This window comes from Salminus brasiliensis, chromosome 4 (genome assembly GCF_030463535.1).
Source record: "Salminus brasiliensis chromosome 4, fSalBra1.hap2, whole genome shotgun sequence".
Taxonomy (NCBI): domain Eukaryota; kingdom Metazoa; phylum Chordata; class Actinopteri; order Characiformes; family Bryconidae; genus Salminus; species Salminus brasiliensis.
In genome coordinates, this window is record NC_132881.1 from 48,005,790 (window position 1) to 48,028,645 (window position 22,856).

General features: G+C 43.3%; 1 protein-coding gene across 1 annotated transcript in view; it reads left to right on the plus strand.

The window, feature by feature from the left end:
- The window catches only part of tenm3 (teneurin transmembrane protein 3), an 890,613-nt gene that overhangs the window by 765,527 nt on the left and 102,230 nt on the right, over positions 1-22,856 (plus strand). Inside the window, 3 exon segments of the mRNA XM_072677215.1 lie at positions 4,891-5,091; positions 9,712-9,897; positions 18,479-18,502. Of these exon segments, the coding sequence (XP_072533316.1) occupies positions 4,891-5,091; positions 9,712-9,897; positions 18,479-18,502 (411 nt within the window).

Here is a 22,856-nt window from a genome sequence, read left to right on the forward strand (position 1 = left end):
TTAAGTTCAGTTCAGTTTAGTTAAATTCAGTTTACTTTATTTCAGTTAAATTCAGTTCAATTCAGTTCATTTCAGTTCATTTCAATTGAATTCAGTCCAGTTCAGTTAAATTCAGTTCGGTTAAATTCAGTTTAGTTCCCTTCAGTTTAATTCAGTTAATTTCATTAAATTTCATTTCATTTCATTTCATTGTAGTTCAATTCAGTTCAATTTAATTCAGTTCATTTCAATTCAATTCAGTTCAATTCAGTTCAGTTACATTCAGTTTGGTTCAATTCAGTTCAGTTTGGTTCAGTTTCAGTTTCAGTTTCAGTAGCTAGGGTTTGTGTACTGAATTTGTACCACACTCAATCTGAAACTATGACAGAGCATCCAACAATACGGGCAGCAGAAGCTTCTTTTATTAAAGTAATGAGCCTCTGAGGCTCTGCACTGCTGACTCTCAGTTTTTACTGTTTATGTGATATGCGACACTCTTTCTGCTCATTAAACCTGAGTAATTAGTGATTCAGAGGAGCGGATAAGAGGGTTCTTTGACACAGTGTGAAGTAAACTCTCTTAACCGTGATAGAATCGCTGTACCACACAGCCTTAAGAGGCTTACTGCTTTCATAAAACAGCAACAGCATAAAATAGGATAAAAATAATAAATAAATCATCAAGAACAAGAATCATAATTAAAACAATTTAGTTCATGTTGAATTACTGTTGCCTGGCAACCATGAACCACTGAAGGAGGACAGTCATGTCCAAATGTTTGTGGACACTCTAATGAATGTATTCAGCTACTTTGGGTTTAAGCATTCAGTATGTCACCCATTGCTGACACAGCTTGTCTAGTCCCTGTGGAGAAGTACTGCCAATAGAAAGGTAGGGGTTTCCAATAAAGTGGCCAGTGAGTGGAAGCACAAGGTAGGTGTTTCTAATAAAGTGGCCAGTGAGTGGAAGCACAAGGTAGGGGGTTCTAATAAAGTGGCCAGTGAGTGGAAGCACAAGGTAGGGGGTTCTAATAAAGTGGTCAGTGAGTGGAAGCACAAGGTAGAGGGTTCTAATAAAGTGGCCAGTGAGAGAAAGCACAAATTAGGGGTTTCTAATAAAGTGGCCAGCTAGTGAAAGCACAAGGTAGGTGTTTCTAATAAAGTGGCCAGTGAGAGAACGCACAAATTAGGGGTTTCTAATAAACTGGCCAGTGAGTGAAAGCTCAAGGTAGGGGTTTCCAATAAAGTGGCCAGTGAGTGAAACCTCAAGGTTGGGTGTTTCTAATAAAGTGGCCAGTGAAAGCACAAATTGGGGGTTTCTAATAAAGTGGCCAGTGAGTGGAAGCTCAAGGTAGGGGTTTCTGATAAAGTGGCCAGTAAGTGTAAACAAAAGTTGGGTGTTTCCAATAAAGCGGCCAGTGAGTTGCTGTTGAGTGTAGCAGAATATCTGGGAAAATCTGTCGTAGCTCTGTTCTGCTACATTAGTCCTTCGACTTGACCCTTTCATGTCAGGGTTTTAATCATCACAGGCTGTCATTTCTATCAAGCACTTCTTCTGGGTGGATTTTTAAGACTGTAAAGACATCAGAGGCTTTTGTGCAGAAGTGGCCTGTCATCAGCAGTGTCTCCATTAAGGCCCTGTTTCATTACGGCATCAAAGATGGTGCGATAATGTGTCATAAACACACTCCCTGATTACCATCAGGTCAGAAGAGCCATTGATTTTTCTCACAGAAAGATGGATCCTGTTGAAAAGCTCTCTGCTGCTATCTCTGAGGAGATGGTCAGACAATCGCTCTGAGAGAGAGAGAGCGAGCGAGAAATGTGATCTTTGCCACTTGGCTCTCCCTCCTCTCTCTCTGCTTAATGAGGACTCTAAGTTGCATCCATAGCCATCAAAGGGTCTTTTCTCGCTCTTTCCCTCTTTCTCCCTCTCTCTTTTTGTGCCGCTTTGATCTCTGCCTGTCCCTGCAATAATCATTAGCCACGGGTTAATAGTTCACTATTGGAGAAACAATTGCTGTTCTCCACTTCACAGAGCACATAATTGCGTTGATGTCCCCCATTGATACAGCGGCCTCCGTCAGCGGCCTCCGCCAGGGGCCTCCGCCAGGAGCCTCCGCCAGGAGCCTCCGCCAGCGGCCTCCATCAGCGGCCTCCGATAGCGGCCTCCAGAACGAGAGGAAAAAAGAGCTGAATCACAATTGATTTTACCTCACAGACTTGATTAGCTGAATTAGCTTCACACGTAGCTTGTACATTAGCACGGCTGACCGACAGATCACGTGTTTGTAGTTTTGTCTGTGTGTGTGTGTTTAGAGAGAAAGGCACACACACACACACTCACTCACTGAAGGAAAATGGAAGGCTAATATAATTAAATGTGTTCTGATTAGCATTACATTTAGCTCTTGCATTAGCATGGTGGGTGCATTAGCATGCTCCCATGTAGCTTCATTTGCACTTTGTGTGTGTGTGTGTGTATGTGTGTGTGTGTTTAGGCCATATATCCAGGCTAAGTTAATCAGTATCTATTATGTATAATTTAGTATGTACTGTTTTGTATCCACCATGAATTATTCAGTACCTACTATGAATTATTCAGGATCCACTGTAATGTTTTCAGTGCCCACTATGAATTAGTAATCATATACTATTAGTTATTTAGTATCCACTATAAATTATTCAGTATTCACTATTATTAAGTATCTGAGTATCTTATCTAACTATAATGTATTCCATTTCTGTTTGGTCATTTCTGAGTTATTTAGGATCCATGCTGAATTATTCAGTGTCTACTATGATTTTATTTTCAGTTCCCACTATGAATTATTCAGTTTTAATTATGAACTATTCAGTGTCTACTATATATTAGTCCACTAGGAATTATATAGAATCCACTGTGATGTTTTTGTAGTGCCCAGTATGAATTATTTAGTATCTACTATGAATTAGTCAGCATCCACTATGAATTAGTCAGCGTCCACCATGAATTAGTCAGCATCCACCATGAATTAGTCAGCGTCCACCATGAATTAGTCAGCATCCACTATGAATTAGTCAGCGTCCACCATGAATTAGTCAGCATCCACTATGAATTAGTCAACGTCCACTATGAATTAGTCAGCGTCCACCATGAATTAGTCAGCGTCCACCATGAATCAGTCAGCGTCCACCATGAATTAGTCAGCGTCCACTATGAATTAGTCAGCATCCACTATGAATTAGTCAGCATCCACCATGAATTAGTCAGCATCCACTATGAATTAGTCAGCGTCCACCATGAATTAGTCAGCATCCACTATGAATTAGTCAGCATCCACTATGAATTAGTCAGTATCTAATATGAATTATTCTGTATCCACCATGAATTATTCTGTATCCACCATGAATTATTATATATCTGCTATAAATCATTCTTTATCTACTAGAAATTAGTCAGTACCCATTATAAATTATTCAGTATCTACTATGAATTACTTAGGATCCACTATGAATTACTCAGTTTTATGACCTATGCAGTGTTTGTTATATATTATTCATTATCTACTATTAATTATTTAGGATCTACTGTGATGTTTATCAGCGCCCGCAACAAATTATTCAGTATCTACTATGAATGATGTATTATATACTACTATGCATTACGTCATATATACTATAAATGATAGGATGTGAATCATGGAGTGGAGCTTAAAGGGTTAAAGTGAACAACATCAGTTGTAGATATTAATGTTAGTGTTATGGTAGAAACTGAATGATGAAGCTGAGCATTAATAAGTGTATGATATGACTGTAGTTTATGCATGAAGCCTCTCCTCCACTGTAAATGTGTAAATGTGAAATGGGGTCAGCAGGACAGACTAATGTACATCTACCATTCACCCATACACTCACAGAGAGAGGGTGTGTGGTGGAACTGGGACAGTCCACCCTTAGGACTGAAACTGAGAGAGAGCGAGAGAGAGCGAGAGAGAGCGAGAGAGAGGGAGAGGGAGAGAGAGAGAGAGAGAGAGAGAGAGAGAGGGAGAGGGAGAGGGAGAGAGAGAGAGAGAGAGAGGGAGAGAGAGAGAGAGAGAGAGAGAGAGAGAGAGAGAGAGTCTGTCTGTACCATTTAAACTCATTCCAATTGAAGGCCACAGTTCACTGTACACATGCTGCAGTGTGACAGGACTGGGTCAGTAAATAACCAGACCATGTATTAAACTTTGCATGCACTCACACACACACACATACACACTCACACATACAAACACACACACATACACACGCACTCACACATACAAACACTATATGGACAAAAGTATTAGGACACCTGCTTAAGGTTATTAAAACTGTAACGGTCTCTACTGTCCAGGGAAGAAGGCTTTCTACTAGATTTTGGAGGATTCTGTGAGGATTTGATTGCACTCAGCAACAAGAGCGTTGTTAGTGAGGTCAGGATGTTGGATGATGATGATCACCACCCTAACTCACCTCATCATCCCCAACTCTTCAGCTCATCCAATAAGTACTGGATGGAGCTCCACCACCATCATTCCAGAGAACACAGTTCCTCCACTGCTCCACAGCTCCTCAATGCTGGGGGCTTTATACCCCTGTAGCCCACGCCTGGCATTATGAGGCAGCATGGAGCCAATAGGGTCATCTAGTTGATCTGCTCCAGAGAGTCCTATTCTATTGGCAGTACTTCTTCTCTACAGGCTAAACAAGCTGTGTGTGTGTGCATTTGCACATCTGTGTCAGCAAAGGGTGCAACGTAAAGTAGCTGAATGTGTTTATTAGAAGGGGTGTCCACAAACATTTGGACATGTGCAGAAAATCAATGTAAAATGAATATCAGAGTCTAATATTGTGTGTGTTCTCTCTCTCTCTCTCTCTCTCTCCACCACACACTCATACACACCTGCAGTGGACTGCCTGGACCCGTCGTGTTCGTCTCACGGAGTGTGTATCCACGGAGAATGCCACTGTAACCCTGGCTGGGCAGGCTCCAGCTGTGAGGTGTTGAAGACCATGTGTCCAGACCAGTGTTCAGGCCACGGCACGTTCCAGGCCGAGAGCGCCACCTGTACCTGCGACGCAAACTGGACCGGACCGGACTGTTCCGTTGGTAACGCACCATCCTTTAACTCGTGCTTATACTCACTGGCCACTTTATCAGAAACACCTACCTTCTATACTTTACTCACTGGCCACTTTGTTAGAAACAGAGTCGAACACAGATACAGTTTAAAGTTATATGGTAGAGGTTTCTAATAAAGTGGCCAGTAACCGTATGTTTCTCTTTTATTGCATTCGATTTCACAGACCACTTGTGCTAGAGTGTGTGTGTGTGTGTGTGTGTATGTGATGGCAGTGATAAGAGCAGTATTGGGCTCCTGCTGGTTTAAGGCTCACCCATGGCTGCCTGTTAGTTATGGGACATCATTCTCTCAGCTTCTAACGGAGCCTAATGAAAACTCTATTTCACCCCAGAGCCCTCCTACAGCTAACTCTCCCTCCATTACACCTCCCTCGCTCTAACTCTTGTTCATCTGCTCTCTCTCTCTCTCTCTCTCTCTCTCTCTATCTCTCTCTCTCCCTTATCTTTATCTACTTTGTCTCTGGCCTCTATCCTGTTTTCTCTGTGTTTCTCTATTAATTACTCTGTAATAAAGCTCCAGTGAGCAAGAGAGAGACAGACAGACTGACAGGCAGACAGATATATATATATATATATAGTAGATAGACAAAGATAGATGTATATATACATATATATGTATAAATGAGATACACATAGACAGACATGAGATACACATAGACAGACATGCAGATAGCTAGACAGATAGACAGACAGACAGACAGGCACACAGACAGAGAGAGATAGATAGACAGGCAGATAGATATAGATATAGATAGATAGATAGACAGTTAGACAGACAGATGGACAGACGGAAAGACAAAGACAGACAGACAGACAGATAGATAGATACATACATACATACATAAACAGACATACAGATAGCTAGACAGACAGACAGAGAGGTAGATAGACAGACATACATACAGAGAGGTAGATAGACAGACAGACATACATATATAGACAGATGGTCAGACAGGCAGACAGACAGGCAGAGATAGATTGAAAGATGGACAGACAGACAGACATACAGAGAGGTAGACAGACAGACATGAGATACACACAGACATAAATGAGATACACATAGACAGACATGCAGCTAGCTAGATAGACAGACAGATGGACAGACAGACAGACAGGCACACAGACAGAGAGAGATAGATAGACAGGCAGATAGATATAGATATAGATAGACAGATAGACAGACAGATGGACAGACGGAAAGACAAAGACAGACAGACAGATAAATAGATACACACATACATACATACATAACCAGACAGACAGACAGAGATGTAGATAGATAGATAGATAGATAGATAGATAGATAGACAGACAGATGGACAGACGCAAAGACAAAGACAGACAGACAGACAGACAGATCGATACATACATACATATATACATACATACATACATAAACAGACATACAGATAGCTAGACAGACAGACAGAGAGGTAGATAGACAGACAGACATACATATATAGACAGATGGTCAGACAGGCAGACAGACAGGCAGAGATAGATTGAAAGATGGACAGACAGACAGACAGACATACAGAGATGTAGATAGACAGATAGGTAGACAGACAGACATACAGAGAGGTAGATATACAGACACACAGATAGATAGATGTATACATAGAGAGACATACAGGTAGAAAGGCAGAGATAGATTGATAGAGGACAGACAGACAGATGGAGAGAGATAGATGGAGAAAGGAGGAGGAATAACAGAAGGCTGGGTTGAAGGACAGGAGGGAAGGGAAGAGATGAACTAGAGGAATCTGGTCATTAAATCTGTGTTAAAATGAAGCTCATGTACGTGATTTCAGTGCTGATTTAAGTGTGTGTGCTGCTGTAACCCCCTCAAACACACACTCCCACCGGAGCTGGAGACCGCCAGTTAATCCTGAGAGTGTTTCTGTCTTCAGCTGCTGTTTCCTTTATTATAGACAGTAAAGAGGGATTTTACAGGTGAGTCAGTATAAAATGTACACGATGCTCTAAATGTCCAGGCAGTCACCGTCACTCTCTATAAATGAGTGTTTGTAGAGCAGGTTCCTCCAAGGCCAAACAAACACACACACATACACACACACAAACACATACACACACACAAACACACACACACACACACACACACACACACACAAACAGTAAATCAGAATCATTTTATTAGCTAAGTTGGTGTGAGTTTACGTACCTAAAACATCATAAATCATTTTGGAGTAGTGGGACGTTGAAGAGATGAGGTGGAGCAACGGGACGTTGAAGAGATGAGGTGGAGCAACGGGACGTTGAGGATATAAGGTTGGAGTGACGGGACGTTGAGGATATAGGGTTGGAGTAACGTGACGTTGAGGGATTGGGTGGAGTAACAGGACATTGCGGATATAGGGTTGGAGTAACGGGACCCTGAGGCAATGAGGTGGAGTAACGGGACATTGAGGATATAGGGGTCGAGTGACGGGCCGTTGAGGGGATGAGGTGAAGTGACGGGATGTTGAGGGATTGGGTGGAGTAACGGGACATTGAGGATGTAGGGTTGGAGTGACAGGATATTGAGGATATAGGGTTGGAGTAACGGGACATTAAGGGATTTGGTGGAGTAACAGGTCGTTGAGGATATAGGGGTGGAGTGACGGGACGTTGAGGATATAGGAGTGGAGTAACGGGACGTTGAGGATATAGGGGTGGAGTGACGGGATGTTGAGGATATAGGAGTGGAGTAACGGGACGTTGAGGATATAGGGTTGGAGTAATGGGACATTGAGGATATTGGGTTGGAGTAATGGGACGCTAAGGGATTGGGTGGAGTAACGGGACGTTGAGGATATAGGGTTGGAGTAACGGGATGCTAAGGGATTGGGTGGAGTAACGGGACGTTGAGGATATAGGGTTGGAGTAACGGGACGCTAAGGGATTGGGTGGAGTAACGGGACGTTGAGGATATAGGGGTGGAGTGACGGGACGTTGAGGATATAGGGTTGGGGTGACGGGACGTTGAGGATATAGGGTTGGGGTGACGGGACGTTGAGGATATAGGGTTGGAGTGACGGGACGTTGAGGATATAGGGTTGGAGTGACGGGACGTGGAGGATATAGGGGTGGAGTGACGGGACGTTGAGGATATAGGGTTGGGGTGACGGGACGTTGAGGATATAGGGGTGGAGTGACGGGACGTGGAGGATATAGGGGTGGAGTGACGGGACGTTGAGTGCCGGCTCCTCTATGCTCTGGTAGATCCAGTCTTCTATCTCAGAGCTTGTGGGAGGTCCGTCTACACACACTGCTCAGAAAGTTCAGCACGTCAGTTCACATATCCGTCCACACACTCTGATCAAACACACACACGCCCAGCTGCCCAGGAACACAGTCATGCACACCTCAGCCAGCCAGCCCACCTCCCTCCACACACACCACCACACACACTCTAGGGTCAGAGCTGTCAGTGTTAGGGGGTGTGTGAAGAGTTTATCCAGACAGAAAAGCCCCAGTCTGCTATGACTCGGCCTGTACCCACAGCAGGACTCCAGCCTTTCCTTCTCCCCTGTTTACTGACATCTCGCTCTCTCTCGCTCTCTCTCTCGCTCTCTCTCTCGCTCTCTCTCTCTCTCTCGCTCTCTCTCTCGCTCTCTCTCTCTCTTTCTGCGACTTTGAGCTGATGATGGTTTTGAGGAATGTAACCTTTTACCTCTTGTGTGGTGTGTGTGTGTATGTGTGTGTGCTTTGTATACTTATGTTACAGACACAGAACAGAGCTCTGTGTGTGTGTGTGTGTTTGTGTGTGTGTGTAAATATATATGTATTTTGGTCAGAAGTTAGTCAGACTTAAAGGCTCCATGTTTTTTTGTTATAACTGAAAGTTAAGACTGAGGTTAAAAAAGGTCTTACTACATATAGGTACACACACATATATATAATACAAATAATACATACTATTACATATCAATACTGCATGTATATATAATGCATATTAGACATATGATTACATATATGTACTTACATTACATATATATGTATTATAAATGTATATATATAAACATATATATATATATATATATATATATACTTACATATGTGGCATGTCATTATTTCATATATATATATATACTTATGTATATAATGCATATGAGACATAATTACTACAATAATACATATACTAGCAAGCATTATATATATATATGTATATATAATGTATTTGAATAGTATTGTATATAGTATATAGTAGTGTGATAGACTATGAGTGCCATTATCTTCGGCTTATTCGTCTTATTTGTCTGAAACCCAGCCATGCCCATAAGTCCTTAATAAAATAACAATTGATTTTAAAATGATGGGAAACGAGCCTGCAGAGAACAACTCATTTATAATTAATTAATACGGCCTTGTGTACAACCACAGCTCACCAGGGCCAATATTTAGCACTGTAGCTCATGTATAATTGTGTTATTGCAAATAGTCCATTTATATATTTATATATATGAGATATAATTACCACATATATGTGCTTATATAATACGTAATACATGGAGCATTTAATAATTGTCCATTATCAGCCTGAAAAACTGACTCTTTGCATCTCTGTGTGTGTGGGTGTGTAAGCAGAGGTGTGTGCGGTGGACTGCGGCTCTCACGGAGTGTGTATGGGCGGTAGCTGTCGCTGTGAGGAGGGCTGGACGGGGTCAGTGTGTGATGTGAAAGCCTGTCATCCCCGCTGCACTGAACATGGAACCTGCAAGGACGGCAAGTGTGAATGTCATCAGGGCTGGACCGGAGAACACTGCACTGTCGGTAAGACCCCCCCTCCCCCAAACACACACACACTTTTAGAGACGTACATATATATATATATATATATATATATATATATATATATATATATATATATATTGTATTTATATCCATGTACAGTGTGTATGGATAATAGGTGTTTACCTATTATGTCTATGTAAACTATGCGTGTGCTCATACATTTTCAGTGATGCATCTGAACCCAAACTCACACACACACACTTCAAAGCACAGATCAAAGAGTCGTTAGCTTTAGAGTCAATGGCTGTGATGAATTTTTGACCTCAATTTTTTGATCATCCCTCTGCTCCCTTTCTTCCTCTCTTCTCCATCTCTTCATCTGCCGGTGGAAGAATAGAGGGCTATCTGGGCACTGGCCCTTCACTGTAGCCTCTCATACTGAATGCACTGACCTTTGCAGACTGTCAAAGCTGGCATCTGCTCAAGCTTTCACAGCTGAAGGAGATCAGCGGTCCAACACGAAAGCCCTGGTTTACCATACCAAAGTCCACTCTAATGACCTGTGGAATCTCTCTTCCGATGAAATGCAAAACTTTAGCTTAATTCGCATATGGAAGAACTTCTGCTTGGCTTATGTTGAGTGGCTAAATCTGCTGATCTCAGGTATATTACTATTCTGTATTAGTACTATATGGACAAAAGTTTTGGGACACCTCCATGTTACATCTACAAGAGCTTTTCTGACGTTACGTTCTAAACCCACAGGCTGTATTAATAGGAGTCGGCCCCCCTTTGCTCTAAGCTCTACCAGCAGCAGCAGGTCTGAAGCTCTGCAGTTACTGAGTCAGTTGGAGGCTTTTCTGCACTCTGCTCTGAGCTTAGCACTCGGCCCTGACCCCGCTCTGTAACTTTACGTGGTCTGACAGACACTCTGTGGACACTGAGCTGCTCTCTGTGAGCTGTTCCTCCTAAACTCTTCCACTGTTCAATAATAACACCACTCACAGCTGATGGAGGAAGATCTAGGATGAAGGTCTAAATTTCACCAGCTGACTTGTTGTAGTTGGTGCAGCGGTGTCTCCTATTACATACAGAACCACGCTGGAGTTCAGTGAGCTCTTCAGAACCTCCCGTTCTTTCACTGATGTGTGGAAGAAAGGCAGACTGCAGGACTAGGGGCTGGATTTTATACACATGTGAGGTATATAACCAAATGTAATGATTAAGAAGTGTGTCCCAATACTTTTGTCCCTGTTATTATATATAAATACGTAAGTATAACACATTAGCTCCGTGTGCACACAGCCCAGATTCCATGTGGGAATCATCAGTTAGCAGGCCCGAGTTAGTGTGTCGCTAATGTGCTGTTAGTGTAATGTTAGCATGTTGTTGTTAGCATATCAGCTCGGTTTGGACCTCAGCTCAATACGGCACCTCAGCTGCCCTCTCACTCAGCAGGCCTGTGTTGTTAGGGTGGTGTTGCCATGATGTTAGCATGTTATAGCTCAGATCTCAGCAGGACTTGTGGGCCCTCCCATCAGTCAGCAGCTCGGGACCTTGTTAGCTAACCAGCTGCCCATAGGAAAAAGCCCAGCCTGGATTTAGCTATTTGTCTTGCCCATTAGCGAGCATGTAATTCTGTTGCACTCTCGCAAAGCCAGCCAGCTTGTACACTTGCTGAGGTCAGGATGTTGGATGATGATGATCACCACCCCACCTCATCATCCCCAATTCATCCCATCCAAAAGTCCTGGATGAGCTCTTCCACTGCTCCACAGCTCCTCAATGCTGGGGGGCTTTATACCCCTCTAGCCCACGCCTGGCATTATTAGGCAGCATTGTGCCCATAGGGTCATCTAGTCTATCTGCTCCAGAGAGTCCTATTCTATTGGCAGTGTGTAGACGTGTGTCTCTATACAGGCGTGATTTGCCACACATTTCTATCTAGAACCTGAACTGGCTGAATCGCAGTGTTCTGGCTTCGACTGCATTACTCCGAACTTTTGGCTGGAGTCAGGATTAGAGATTAGTGAAGTGACTTTGAGGCAAGGTTACACCACCACTCTGTCTTTGTACCTGAGGTGTGTGTGTGGGGAGGGGGGGGGGCTTTTACGCCTGAGAGAGAGAGAGAGAGAGAGAGAGAGAGAGAGAGAGGGAAAGTAAGAATTATGGTACCTAATACATCATCTGTGTCAGGCTGATGTAAGGAGCTCTGTGTGTGTGTGTGTGTGTGTGTGTATCTGTGTGTGTATGTGTGTGTGACCTTCCTTGTCCTCTCACACCCACACACTCATTAGCCCCTTCACAGTTTGTCCACTGTCACGTCTCCCCCACACTGCCACACACTTGCATCATCATCCTTTATTGCACTCTCTCTCTCTCTCTCTCTCTCTGTCATATACACACACACACACACACTAACATTAATGTACCTGCAGATGTCTGCTCTTGTCGATTGTAGGTTTGCAGTGGAGGTGTTTTCTTAAAAAGGCCTCACACATTCCTGTAGATACACACTCATTGTGTGTGTATTATTATTATTATTAATAATATTATTATTATTATTACTTCTGGATATTAATGTTATTAGAGCTTCATACTGGATATTAATGCTATTAGAGCTTCATACTGGATATTAATGCTATTAGAGCTTCATACTGGATATTAATGTTATTAGAACTTCATACTGGATATTAATGCTATTAGAGCTTCATACTGGATATTAATGTTATTAGAGCTTCATACTGAATATTAATGTTATTAGAGCTTCATACTGAATATTAATGTTATTAGAGACATACTGGATATGAAGCAGCAGCTGAAACTGGGCTTATCTTACTCATTAATTCCTATGTATTATATGAATTTTGTGCAGAATGGATTTTCTACATTAATCTGCAGATCATTTTGGTTTAATATTAAAGAAAGCTGTGAATCTGAGTGATGCGGGTGTTGTAAACAAATTAGGCCAGACGGAAATGAAATGAAATGATGGGACAAACAGCAGCAGCAGGTTCTCATCAAGGCCAGAGTGAGGTTTGCTGTTTGGCCAGAGGCTCTCGGTCTAATTCCAGCTTCGCGTCAGACTCGGCCTCAGTAATGAGCAGCAGAAGCACTGGACACTTCGCTGTCTCTCTGGACTTTTCTCACTGACCTGTTAGTTGTGTTCCAGCAGGTTGTGGTGTGTTGTGATACAGACACTAATGGAGGGTTAGTCTGTTCTACACTCCATCCACACGCCGCCTGTGGTCACTGTCGTCTCTCCTCCCCACGTTACGGATGCTGCTCTGAGATTGCCAGTTAGTTTGACAGCAATTTAGTCATTTCTAACATTGCATTCATCTTTTTCCCCTCACACACACTCTCTCTCACACACACACACACACACACACACCACAACACACACTGCCTTCAGAAGTGCTGAGACACGTGAGCTTTACACAGCCTGTGACTGTATAGACAGACAGACATACAGACAGACAGACAAAATCAAGGCTATTATAAGAGTGCCTCCTGCTTTTGTTGGAGTAACTGTCTCTACTGTCCAGAGAAGAAGACGTTCTACTAGATTTTCAAGGAGCATTGCTGTGAGGATTTGATTGATTGCATTCAGCGACAAGAGCGTTATTAGTGAGGTCAGGATGTTGGATGATCATCATCAACCCCAACTCATCCCCGAAGTACTGGATGGAGCTCCACCACCATCATTGCAGAGAACACAGTTCCTCCACTGCTCCACAGCTCCTCAATGCTGGGGGGCTTTATACCCCTCTACTAGCCCACGCCTGGCATTATTAGGCAGCATGGAGCCAATAGGGTCATGATGATGATGATCTGCTCCAGAGAGTCCTATTCTATTGGCAGTACTTCTTCTCTTCAGTGACTAGACAAGCTGTGTGTGTGCATTTGCACATCTGTGTCAGCAATGGGTGCAACTTAATATAGCTGAATGTGTCCATTGGAAATGGTGTCCACAAACATTTGGACAGATAGTGTGTGTGGGTTCTTAGACCCGTTGTAGCAGACAGTTGTTTTTTATGGGTCCGTATAAGGGTTTTATGATCAGTTTCATTCTGTGGTAAAAGATAACAGGGTGGTAAATATACTATATTTATATATGTACACACACACACACACACACACACACACATACACACACACACACATACACACATGTACACACACACACATGCTTGGCAGCCTGGTTTTGAATCTGTTAAAAGTACAGACACTGATCCAAATGTATTATGGCGCAAAACAACACATTGTCAGCATACACACACACACACACACACACACACAAACACAGTCTTGCCGACATTGGCAGATTTGACGTGTTCTGACATGTACATTCACACATACATGCAGTTCGCCATTAAGCTGAAAGGATATGGCAGAAAGCTGACACCAAATAGCTTAAGATTCTACACACATACACACACACACACACACACACACTGTTTCTGACAGTCTGATTCTTCCCTGTCTTCAAATTGCATCTAAATTATACATCTCAGGCCGAGACAGCCCAGCAGTCAGAAGCTATTAAACAGCTATAATTTCCCCCCGATCATTAATTAATGAATCAGCCGCTCACTGATAAAGATCTCACTGGAGGAATATCAGCACATGGGTGTGAAAGTGAAAGTGTGTGTGTGTGTGTGTGTGTGTGTGTGTGTGTGTGAAATCCCCCTTGCTTAGCTGTCGTGGTCCACTGGAGGCTGTTAAGCCAGATTTACCACTTTTGCTGTCATTAGAGTGACGGTTCTGCTGGAACCGGACCGACAGGACCGGGTTCTGAATGACTCATAGACAGTTTATACAATTACACACCCTTACACACATACACACACATCCATTACACACCCACCTGACACACCCTTACACACCTACTTACACACACACACCCTTACACACCCTCATTACACACCCACCTTACACACACCCTTTACACACCTATAGCACATCCCCATTACACACCTGCTTACACACCTGCTTACACACACACCCCTTACACACCTATAGCACATCCCCATTACACACACACCCCTTACACACACCCCTTACACACCTATAGCACATCCCCATTACACACACACCCCTTACACACACCCCTTACACACCTATAGCACATCCCCATTACACACCTGCTTACACACCTGCTTACACACACACCCCTTACACATACCCTTTACACACCTATAGCACATCCCCATTACACACCTGCTTACACACACACCCCTTACACACCTATAGCACGTCCCCATTACACACACATTACACACCCACACACACACCCTAAAGCACACCCTTTACACACCTATAACACATCCCCATTACACTCCAACTTACACACACACCCCTTACATACCCACCTGACACACCCCCATTACACATGCCTGTACGCACGCCTATTACACACCCACCTTACACACACCTTTAGCACATCCCCATTACACACCCACTTACACACACCCCCATTACACATGCCTGTACGCACGCCTATTACACACCCACCTTACACACACCTTTAGCACATCCCCATTACACACCCACTTACACACACACTCATTACACATGCCTGTACACACGCCTATTACACACCCACTTACACACACACACTCAATACACACGCCCGTACGCACGCCTATTACACACCCACCTTACACACACCCTTTATACACCTATAGCACATCCCCATTACACACACATTACACACCCACTTACACACCCCTTAAACGCCCCCATTACATACATCTATTACATAGACCCCTGACACACACCCCTTACACACCCTCATCACACACCCTTTAAACACCTACAGTATAACACATCCCCAGTACACACCCATTACACACATGTACCCCTTACACACACCCTCTCTCTTTCACTCATCTCTCTGTCTGCCTCTCTCCCATGCTCTCTCTCTCTCTCACACACACACACACACACACATACATCCACATACTGCCACAACATACACACTACTATTACACACAAACACTCTGCACACACCCACGCTACACACACACACACTACCACAACCTGCAAAATATGTGCACACCACCATTACACACACACACACACACACACTCAGATTTCCAGCACACTACTAGTACAAAGCAGGCCACACACACACACACACACTGGAAGAGACTTTCAGTGCTAGCCCACACACACACCTCCTGTTTGTACACTGTGTGTTTGAGTGTGTGTGTGTGTGTGTGTGTGTGTGTGTGTGTTTTTAAAGCTCACCTGAATAATGAAGGCTTGTCACAGCACTGCTTTATGTGAGGAACCGAGAAGCCGGGGGGAGGCGCAGGGAGGAGGGTGTGGGGGGGTACTTTTTTCCCACAGATTTGATTTGACTTTGCCTGGCTAATATTATGACAGTGGGTGCTAGACGCCCCCCCAACGTCCTGTCAGAATTCATTTAGCCAAATAGAGGACACTGTACTGTATAGGCGTGCTGTGCATATGACATTTAGCCATATATAATCTTCCACACACACACACACACACTCACATATACATACACACACACACACACTTTCACTCAGGGACATCTGTTATTTTTCTCATACGCAAAGAGCCCCAGAAGCCGCAGCCCCGATGTGATTATATGTGAAATGGCATGCAAACAAAGACCCTCTATTCAGACCCCCAGCTACAGACCCTCCGACACGCAGGGTAATTAGCAGCGCTCGTGGAGAGCACGTCAATCACAGCGTCACTGACTCTTCACACCCCGCTTATAATCCTGAAAATCCCTGCTATGCACCTGCGTCCCCTGCTGTATACACTACATGTCCGAATGTTTGTGGACACCCCTTCTAAGGAGTGCTTTTAGCTACTTTAGGTTCCACTCCTCATTGCTGACACAGATGTGCAAATGCACACAAACACACACACATACAGCTTATCTGGTTCCCGTAGAGAACCAGAGAGAGGTAGAGGGGTCTAAAGCCCCCCAGCATTGAGCTGTGGAGCAGTGGAAGAACTGTGTTCTCTGGGATGATGGTGGTGGAGCTCCATCCAGTGCTTTTGGGATGAGGTGGGATGAGTTGGGGATGATGAGGTGGAGGGGTGATCATCATCATCCAACATCCTGACCTCAGTGATGCTTCTAAAGAGTTCTGGAACAATAGGCACTTTTTCAGCCAGCGTCTGCGGAAATGAAGAGTTCTGGGACAGTAAGGTTTGCAGACGCTTTTGACAGATCCAAAGGGTTCTGGAACTGCAGGTGCTTTTCCACTGAGGTTTCAGAACTGTTTGAGGAACTGTTGGGTAAGTGGTTTGAGGCGTCTTTCCACCAAGGTTCCAGAACTTATGAGGCACCAAAAAATTATTTTTAACAGTGGTTCCAGAACACTTTCAGTTCTGGACACTTTCTGTAAACCTTTGAGGAATTACAGTCCTATGGAAGTATGATGAATTTGTTTCCACTGTGGTTTCACAACCTTTTAAGGACAGAAAAAGCTCTGGAACATATAGTCACTTTTCCACAGTGGTTCCAGAACCTTTTGAGGACCGAAAAAGCTCAGGAACCTATAGACACTTTTCCACATTGGTCCCAGAACCTTTTAAGAACCTAATGAGCTCAGGAACATATAGTAACTTTTCCACAGTTCTGGTCCCCTTTTGGAAACTTCTGAGGACCTAAAGAGTTCTGAAACCAATAGTCCATTTTCCACAGTGGTTCTGGAATGAGTTCTAGAATTTAAAGAGTTCCAGACACTTTCTGAGAACCTCTGAGGAATTACGCTCCTCTGGAACTCTGATTAATTTGTTTCTATGAGGATTTGGAACCATTTGAGCACCTAAGGAGTTCTGAGACCAATAGAGACACACAGATCCAATAGGCCAATCACTTTTTGAGAACCTTTGTGGGAACTACACAGTTCTTAGAGAAGTACCTGTTTTATGATCACACTGCCGGATCTAACAAGCGTACTTCATGTATATCGATTCTCAGCTCTGTTCCGCAGGGCGGTGATTTATCAGTTTGATAAAACCCGACAAAGCCTCCTGGTGGACCTTTTCATCCTAATGAGTCAAACTGTTCTCCTTAGTGTAGATGCTGAGCAGGGCCAGCTCACCTCATTTCCTCGTCTTCTTCACTGTAATCCCTGGTTATCCTTTCTTCTTCGCTTTGATGGAAACAGCTGTGCACGAATGCGGTAGAATGCAGTTCTGCGAGGCTCACAAAGGACCACATGTTGATGTGGCCACCTCGCCATACTACTGCGGGTCATTTCCTGTGCTGCAGATGCTCATAATGAGGGTTTCTTCTGTGCTTCTTGTATGACGGACTTGGCGATGGTGTGGGTTCGTTAGATTGATGGCCATGTTAGAAGCTATTCTCTGCATAATTGACTTCATTTATAACATTTTAAAGCAGGACTCTGGTAGCTTCCCAGCAGGACAGTCGGCTTTGCTCCATTTACGCCTTGTTTTGAATGTGTGTGTGTGTGTGTGTGTTTATATATGTGTGTGTGTATGAACACTATTAGTCGTGGTCAGATATAAGCGTAATATCTGTGCCTTCTTTTTAAACTGCTGCTCTCTCTCTGTTTTCTCTTCCTTCTCTCTTCTTTCCCCCCTCTTTTTCCCTCTGAAGCTCACCCGGAGACGTATGTCCAAGGTACTGTGTCTTCTCTTCCTCCGTCCTGCCCCCTTTCTGTGCATTGGTGTCCCAGTTCAGCTCTTTTACGACGTTTTGATTGCACATTAATAACCTCTTCTCTTTCTCTCCCTTGCGTATATCTGTTCTAGAATTACTGTGATTCTTCATTCCCTTCTCTTTTCGGACTGTCAGAAATCCAATGCCATGCCCTCAGCATTTCTCCTTGGCAAATGTCCCCAATTTGCTGAGCAGTGTGTCCGCCCCCAACACACTCACTCACTCACACACACACACACACACATAGCGAGATGCTCGACAGGCTTGAGCGTTTGGTTTCGGAGATTTGCTGAAACAATAGACACGATCAGTAGGACAGCCGGTCCTCCGGTTCCCATGGAGGATTACAGATATACAGTACCAGTCAAAGGTTGGAACACACTCACCTCGTTCTTATTTTTGATAAATGTCCATATTTTTAATAAACAGGAAAGGTTCAGACGGTTCCCGAGCGCTGCAGCCGTCTAAAAAACGGGTCTGTCATCAGGAGGTCACGAGTTCAATTCTCTGTGATGCCACAGCCATCCGTGGCTGGGGGTCTTAGAGAGCATAGCCCATCTCATTCTCTTGGCAGTTAGCATTCTCTTAAATACTTGGTTTTCCACTGATGTTCTGGAACCATTTGTGGAACTACCGGAACCTTTCTGCCAGGCTACTGGAACCTTTTGCAGAACTAAACGGTTCTATAACTGTAAACGCTCTTTTACCAAGTTTCCAGAAGTGTGAACATGGTTCTGGTACTACAGCTTTGTCACAGAGGTCCCAGAACCTTTTGAGGAACTAATGAACTAATTTTGGAACGACAGGAACCTTTCTACCAAGCTTTCTACCAAGCTTTGCAGAACTAAACGGTTCAACCATTTGATCTATATAAAGAGTTCTGGAACGACAAGCACTTTTCCACAGGGGTTCTGGAACCTTTTGATTAACTGAAGACATCCAGTCAGTTTTTTAATGAAGAACCTAAGGGGGAACTAAAGATTTTTGGAACTACGGAAACTTTCCTGCAAAGCTTCTGGAACCTTTTGCAGAACTACTTGGTTGTGTAACTGTAAACACTCTCTTACCACATTTCCAGACATGTGGACATATCTAAAAGGTTCTGGAACTACAGATTTGTTAGAGAGTTTACAGAACCTTTTGAGAAACTAATGAATTTTGGAATGTGGAATGTGGAAACCTTTCTGCCAAGCTTCTGGAACCTTTTGCAGAACTAAACGGTTATGTAACTGTAAACACTCTTTCACCAACTTTCCAGAAGCATTTGACAGATCTAAAGAGGTCTGGAACTACAGCTTTGTTACAGAGGTCCCAGAACCTTTTGAGGAACTCATGATTTTTGGAACTACAGGAACCTTTCTACCAAACTTTCACCAACTTTCCAGAAGCATTCGATAGATATAAAGAGTTCTGGAACTACAAGCACTTTTCTCCAGGGGTTCCGGAAACCTTTTGATTAACTAAAGACGTCCGGTCAGTTTTTCACTGAAGTCTCAGAGCCTGAAGAGGAACTAAAGATTTTTGGAATGTCCGGAACCTTTCTGCCAAGTCTCTGGAACCTTTTGCAGAACTAAACGGTTCTGTAACTGTAAACACTCTTTCACCAACTTTACAGAAGTGTGGACAGATCTAAAGGGTTCTGGGTCCTTTTGATTAACTAAAGACGTCCAGTCAGTTTTCCACTGAAGTTCCAGAACCTGTTGAGGAACTAATCATTTTTGGAACTACATCATCAGTGGCCAGGAGTCCCAGATATGACACAGTAGCACTTTTTCTTTCCCATTTACATTTATATTTACATTTATGGCATTTAGCTGATGCTCTTATCCAGAGCGACTTACAAGGTTACTCATATTACAGAGGTGGGCCGATGTAGTGTTAGGAGTCTTGCCCAAGTGTAGCGCAGCATAGTCACCCGCAATTTCCCAGTACCATTATACCATATATTACCTAATTACATAAATACAACTTTTAAGTATCTGCTGATATAGACACCAATATTCCTTCACTAAAATCTTGTTCACCTCAAAATGTGCTGTTTCTAATTTAAACTCTTCACTTAGGATGAGCATCTAAGAGCGTCTACAACTAGACTATGAGGCTTAAACAACTCAAACACTCGATACTAGTAGAAACACTCAGCTAAGCTAAGACCACGGTCCATTGGCTCCCTCCAATATCCCATCCAGCGTTATCTGCTGATTTTAACCAACCCATATCAATCTATACACATTTGGCATCTTTCTTCGTTTGCTTGCCATCGGCAGCCGGAGCCTAAGAGAGCACAATTGGCCATACTCCCTATCTAAATCACACCCAGTGTGATGCATCATTCGGCCGATGTATCAGAGCTGGGGACTCGACGCTTTCCTCCGAGCGTGTTGGCTGCCCAGCAATGCTGCATTAGTGGCGGTTTGAAGAAAGGCGGTGGCTGACTGCACAGCTATCGGAGCAAGTGGGTTGAGTAATTGACCCTCTAAATTGGGGAGGAACTTTTTTTAATGATATATTAATGATATTTATTGATAATTTCTTCACTTTTTACTAAACTTTGCAGAGCTGTTTTATAAAATCAGCAAAATTCTCAAATAGTTGTTAAGACCGTATAAGAACATACGTTCCAGGTAGGTCCAAACATTTGACTGGTACTGTATAGATGTAGTTTTGTATGATACTATGAGGGCTCTGAGTGTGCATTGGGATTTTATACATTGGTTCTGAACTTAGTGTTCACTGTAAAGGAACTCCAGAACCCAATATCTCTCACCTAACATCATCAGAACTGAAACTGGGCCACTTCTCAAAATTTGACTGGGTTTTCTCCACTGATTAGCAGTTTCTCTTTCCATGGGTTTCTTGAGTCAAACCATAGAAGAACCACTTTTGATTCCACAAAGAAACCTCTTAAAGATCTAAAGATCTCATTACTTTACCAATTGAAAGGTTCTTAACACTTAATCTGTAGTACAAACATGGTTCTTTTTGGAACTCACAGCGGTTCTTCTATGGTATCGCTTAAAGAACCATTTCATGCACCTTTATTTTTAAGTGACAATGTGTATTAATTTATCCACTGTAAGAAAATGCGCAGTTCCTTTGTCGAACCTCTGGGTTACTGAGGAATCTAGGGGCTCTTTCAAGAACTCAAATGTTCCCCAGTGCTCTCAGAGGTGCCTGTAGGAACTTTTGGAATTCCTAAGTGTGAAATCTGGTACCTTAGAGAACCCGTTTGAATTAGGGTTTCTATAGGATCTTGGTTTGTTAATATAGGTGATCGTGTTTTGGGATATCTAACCCACTGTTAAAAGGAAAAGATAATTGAGGAGTGTTTGGGGTTCTTCAGTTTGAAACTGATGGAACCTCTAATAAGATGTTTTAAGGAACCTTCAATAAAAACTTCTTAGAACAACTAAGAAAACATTTGAACAGAGCTAAAGATTGATTCAGTGTAAAATGTATGCACAGTTGGATCCAACAGTTTTTAAAGGAGCCTCAAAATTCTGTGAGGTTCTAGAGGTTCTTCAAAGAACTCAAAGGCAAGCATTGGCTTTCGTCTTTTGAAAAAATGGGGTTTCCTTATAAGAGGTTCCTCCATAGTTTCAAATTAAAGAGCCTCAAAAAGTTCCTCAACCTTTTCCTTACGTCAGTGTACTCGAAAATCCTAAGATAGTGGCCCTAAAGATCCTCTCGGAACCTTAATTCAAATGGGTTCTTGGAGGAACCTCATTTTATGCTGAGTACTGAGTTCTTACAGGCACCTCTAAGAGCATTGAGGAACATCTTCTAGGAGTTCTTAGAGGAGCCCTAGGTTCTAGTTCCTCAAAGATCTTGGTCCAGAAAGTCCGAATCCACCACAGCTGCAGCCCTGCAGAACTGCCCAGGCGGTTGAAACAGAGCGCTGGGTGGATTCGGACTTTCTGGGCCTGGATTTCCCATCGCTATACAGTGTATGTATATATTTATATATATATGTATGTATATGTGTGTGTGTGTGTGTGTGTGTGTGTGTGTGTGTGTGTGTGTATTTAAGAAACCCGTTCTGCGGCCGTCCTTCCGAGTCTTAAAAGCCCGAGCATCTTGTCTTCTCTCGGTGTCTCTGTCGTTTGTCTCCAGCCTCCCTTCCCCCTCCTCCTCCTCCTCCTCCTCCTCCTCCTCCTCCTCCTCCTCCTCTTCCTCCTTTCTGTCCCCCCCCCGCCTGTGTGTCACTCTCTCTAATGTCCTGTATGCCGGACTCAAGTGCTCAGAACTTTTTTTGTTTTTTTTGTTTTGTTTTATTTGTTTGTTTGTTTGTTTGTTCGTTTGTTTGTTTATTTTC